At 33.8% G+C, this 5,312-nt stretch overlaps 1 protein-coding gene across 1 annotated transcript in view; it reads right to left on the bottom strand.

Annotated features, from left to right (window-relative positions):
- Positions 1–5,312, bottom strand: part of LOC101578148 (centromere protein K) — a 50,827-nt gene that overhangs the window by 43,014 nt on the left and 2,501 nt on the right. Inside the window, exons 2-3 of the mRNA XM_004623208.2 lie at positions 4,695–4,839; positions 2,657–2,713 (exon numbers count right to left, since the gene is read on the bottom strand). Of these exons, the coding sequence (XP_004623265.1) occupies positions 2,657–2,713; positions 4,695–4,766 (129 nt within the window). The 5' untranslated portion in view covers positions 4,767–4,839. The remainder of the gene's footprint in view (positions 1–2,656; positions 2,714–4,694; positions 4,840–5,312) is intronic.

The following is a 5,312-nucleotide window of genomic DNA, read 5'->3' as shown; positions in this document are numbered from 1 at the left end:
GAGAAAGAAGAAAATATGTTTCTTTGAAAGTTTCATGTAATTATATAAAATATCTACAGATAACTAAAATCTTAACTAGGAAAGAATTGAGGGGTGGTAAGATAACTCAGTGGTCTAAAGTACCTGCTTGGCAAGCTTAGGCAAGCACAGGGACCAACCATGGTTCTCCGCGGCACCACATGCCATGCCAGCCCTATCCCTAGGGCAGGTTGAGCCAGCTACAAAAAAAGAATTAAACATTTTCTTTTAAGATAAATATCAATGTAAAAAAATTTTTATAAAATGATTTATAAATGTGTTTATGAAAAGATAACAAATTTTTAAAAGTATTCTTTAAATTACCAGAGTAAGGAATTCATATCACTTTTCCTCATATTAGCTTAAAACATGTGAATTTATTTTTATTTTTTATTTTTTTTTGGCAGAACTGGGGATTGAACTCAGGTCCTTGCGCTTGTCAGGCAAGTGCTTATTCCACTGAGCCATCTCCCCAGCCCCAAAACATGTAAAATTTTTTTTCAATAATAATTCAGCAATTCTTTTTAATTTTATTTTATTTATTTGTGTGTGTGTGTGTGTGTGTGTGTGTGTGTGGCCAGCTCAGCCCACCAGGGGGCAGGGCAGGCTGGCATGTGGTGCTGGGGGATTGAACCGAGGTCCCTGCGCTTTGCTAAACTTGTTCTAAGTAGGTGCTTTAGACCACTAAGCCATCTCACCACCCCCCATGTGAAATTTTTAACCCATTAAAAGAGTAATTTCGCTGGGGAGATGGCTCAGTGGAATAAGTGCTTCCCTGGCAAGCGCAAGGGCCTGAGTTCAATCCCCAGTTCCAAAAAAAAAAAAAAGATAAAAGAGGGGAGATAGCTCAGTAGAATAAGTGTTGCCTGGCAAGCACAAGGGCCTGAGTTCAATCCCTGGTTCTGTTAAAAAAAAAAAAAAAAAAAAAAAAAGACTAATTTCATAGCTTAACCTCGTACTCTTATCAATGAAGCACAAATCTTAACTTGCCAACACGAATATCCAAATCAGTTTTGAACTTCCTAAAAATTAAGGGAATGAAGAAATGAAAGGAGGGGGAACAGTGAGAGAAGTGAACATGTACCAATGAAAAAAATTAGGTGAAAGTTTTTACTAAAGAAACCACAGAAGCCAGGAAAAAAAATAAAAAATTAAACAATAATTAAACAAAATTAAACAATAACAAGGTGGACATGATGTGCTATGCCTGTAATCCCAGTAGACTAGATACGATGTAAGGGACAGAGAGGCTTGTCTCAACTCTCCCTTGTTCTTTTGTCTACCTTGTGGGCAGCAAGAACTGTTCCCCTCTAGAATGTCCCTTTGCCTTGGAGCCAACAAATTATAGATTAAAACCTCTAAAATTTATGAACAAAATATGCTTTCTCTAACTTTGGGTGTTGGGTATTTTGTCTCAGCAGGGAGAAAAAAGTGATTTTTTCTATTTTTTTTTTTTTTTTAATGTATTTAGTACAGGGTCTACCCAGTCTCACTACAGATTGAGCTCCTAGTGATTCTCCTGTTTTCAGCCTTCCCAGCAGTGGGATAATAGGCACGCACTACCACACCCAGTCTCAGTGGCTGTCACAGCACGCTTGGGGGAGGGGTATCGAACCCTGGTCCCTGTGTCTGCCTAAGCAGGCGCTTTAATCCGCTGAGGTATCTGGCTAATCCAAAAGTAACTTTTTAAATACTATCTAATGTATATTATTAGCAAACAAATGTTCTCTTATCCCTAGCTTGTGCAAATATTCACTCTGCTTTTCCTATACAATAATTTAGGTAATCATTTAGGGGGTTTTGTTGTATACAATAAAAAAATACAGGTTCACTTTTATTTTGTTCCACATAGGTACCCATTTGTATAACTACTATTAATCATTTTCTCAAGAATTTCAACTATCGGGGCCGGGGAGATGGCTCAGTGGAATAAGTGGTTGCCTGGCAAGCACGAGTGCCAGAGTTCAATACCTGGTTCCGCAAAAAAAAAAAAAAAAAGAAAAAGAAAATTCAACTATCTTTGTCATATTTTAAATTCTAAATCTAATACACTCACATATTTGTAAATAAATTTGTTATTTTGATTATTATAATGGAGTAAGTTATCTTTAAATGTTTTTAAAGTTGTAATAAAATCAACTAGGGTTCCATACAGACAGTAAAATATCCATGGTTATTATATCTAATATAAAATAGAACTCATTGTTTTATTACACTATCTTTTAACAAGTATAATTACAACCAACAAACAATTTGCTCAGTTATTGAGTGAATTTATGGCTGTCAAAAGATAAAGCTAAAGAAAATGCTTTATTATGTGTTGTAGCTTGTTCTAATCATTCATTCATTCATTTTCATTCTTGAGATAATCTCTCGCTATTCTTTCCAGGCTGGCTTAGAACTCTTGATCCTCGTGCCTCAGCCTCTTAAATAACTGGGATTTCAAGCAAGTACCACACTTGCTGGAAAAAGTTTGTGGAATGCTTCTTCCAAGTTTTAAATCAGAAAGAACACAAGTTTTCAAAATCATTGACAATACAGGTATTAACAAAGCTATTGTATTTGAAATAAATATAAATACTTCTTTCCCAAAATACAATGAATTTATCTATTTTTAGTAAGAAAAAAATATTCATACCTGAGCATTTGAATTACTGAGAGTCTCAGTTCCAATAAGTGATAGTTTATTCTGACACTTGGTTTAAAAGGAAAAGAAACACAAGTCAGACATCATTACCCATAGATAATTTTCTCCCCATCCCCTTTTGTACCAGTCCAATGTAATACTAGTCAAAACAACATATAAATATCTGATATATGTTTGTTTAAAGCCTCATTTTAGGCAGGAGAAACAGGAAGGCAGCCCAATAGTCCCAAAGTGAATATATCAAAAGAGAGAAACTGGAATAAAAGAAGAGCAAAAACAGCTAGGGTGAATTAAAAGCTACATAACAGAAAAAAATGGCACGTAAGAGAATCTTGAAAAACACAATACAGAAAAATAAAACAGGTAAGAAATTAGTTAAAATTGTAAGAAAATAACCCCAATATTGTTTTGTGCCATAAAAAAACTCAAAAGCTATTACTGATTATACATGAGAGGCAAAAATAGGAGTATGTTAAATTTTATTGGTACTTTACGCTTATTATAATATTTTTCTCTAGGAAATTTTTTAGTAATTTTTGAACCCAATCTTTATACCAACAAACAGCACAAGATTATATAATCATGTACTAAACATATTAATAATATAGAAAATCAAGGATTTATATTAAAAATGATTCAGGGGCCGGGGAGATGGCTCAGTAGAATAAGTGCTTCCTTGGTAAGTGCAAGGCTCTCAGTTCAACCCCCAGTTCCACCAAAAAAATAAAAAGATTAAAAGAAGACTTCACTAATCAGTTTTGCTCTGAAACTTCTCTAGACAGAAAAAGATGCTGAAAATTTCTATGGTCCGTATCATACAGCATATTATCTGGGGTAAAACCAATTTTTACCAAAATACGGTTGTATACCAAAAGTGGTTCCAGCTCACTAAAACAGAAAATGCACACACATTTCAAATTCATTGTGTTTATGTTCACGATTATATAATTGTCCCACTTCTCTGTACTCTATTTTAGGGAATAAACCCTACAATCACCCAAACAGGCCTAAACCAGGAGCCTAAAACTATTCACTGTCATCACTCCTTTTTACATTAATGAACTTCTATATTCTTTTTGTCTTACTTCCTTAGTGTCTCTTCAACTCAGTCTTCTACTTGCAGTAACAGTACTTAGGCCTCCACTGTTGCTAAGCAGGACTACCGCTAGAATCTTCTAACATTTATACTTACAGTCTTACTACATTATATTCTCTTCAAACCCACAAGAGTTAATTTTTCTGATCTGCACATGATCAGGTCATTTTCTATGCTTAAAATCCTTTGAGAGCTTCCCACAATACATATCCACCAAAATCCTTCATGGTCTTACTGCAGTCTCATTCACAAGTCTTTTTGTTCCTAATTTATATTACCCATAACATTCTTCATTGAATGCTCTAAACTCTCCAAACTTTATATATAGAGTATGACCTTCCAGCTTTGTATAACTCCTCTCTTAGTTTCTTTTTTGGGGGTTAGGGTGGGTAGGGAGTGAATCTCTATCCCTTTTTATTTTTATTTTGAAGCAGGATCTTTCTAAGTTGGCCAGACTGCCTTTGAAATTTCAATTCTACTACTTTAGCCTTCCAGGTAATTGGTATTACAAGCATGTACCACCACATCTGACTAAACTATTTACACAAGCTAACTTATTATTTAAAAATAAAATCAGTAATCATGCCTTTCTTTCCTTTCTTACACAAAGGTATTTGACTTTGTGAGTCTAGGTTAAATATTGCTAAGTGTAGTTTGTGCATAATACTTATAGTACTACTTGACATGTAATATTATGTATAGCTATTACTTTCATAAGATGCTTATCTTCTTGAGAGTAAGATATGGCATAATTTTCTATTTCTATAAGTTATCTAATATAAAGTTTCAGCTCTAAAAAGCACATATATTTTAATTCCATAAAGTAACAGATTTTGGCAAATAGCTTAAGTATTTAACTTGTCTATTATTAAAATTGATTTAAATCTTATATATCAACTAACAGATATATCACTTTTATCTCTTGGCACTTACTTCTTCCATGTCTTTCCACATCTCTTCACATTCTCTCATAAGTTCTTCTTCAGTATCTGTGACAACTTCCATATCTGTTGTACTATCTGGATCTAATTCTTGCTGATTTATGTGTTTTGTTATTTTCTCAGCCTTAAAAGAAAAACTAGGTAGGAAGGAGGGATAGGGGAGGGAGAAAAAGGGTAGGAGAATGGGAGAAAACAACAAAAAGAGAAAGAAATTATATCATGTACAGGAACAAATTCTCTATGATAAATATGATCTATCTATTCATGTATCTATATTGTACCAATAAAATCTCAGAAAAAAAAAACCCTAAAGTAAAAGTGTTTATTCATTCAAGTATTTGTTGAACACTTACTACTTGTCAGACACTCACCCAGATGATAAAGGTGTTAAGCAGTGACCAAAATAGGCAAAACTCTTTTCTACTGACAGGAAGCACTAATATACTACTGTTTGAGGAAGTAGTATAGCCATTATAAAAAACACAATAGCTATTCCTATAAAAAAAAAAAAACAAAACATGATTCAGCAGTTCCATCACCAGATAGATAACCAAGGAAAGGAAATAAATATGTTGGAGTGGTATCTTTACACCATTCTTTGCTCCTTCAA

Source organism: Octodon degus, unplaced genomic scaffold, assembly GCF_000260255.1.
Source record: "Octodon degus isolate 3935 unplaced genomic scaffold, OctDeg1.0 scaffold00001, whole genome shotgun sequence".
Taxonomy (NCBI): Eukaryota; Metazoa; Chordata; class Mammalia; order Rodentia; family Octodontidae; genus Octodon; species Octodon degus.
Note: the sequence above shows the minus strand (reverse complement) of the source record. Positions and strands in the feature narration are given on the sequence as shown.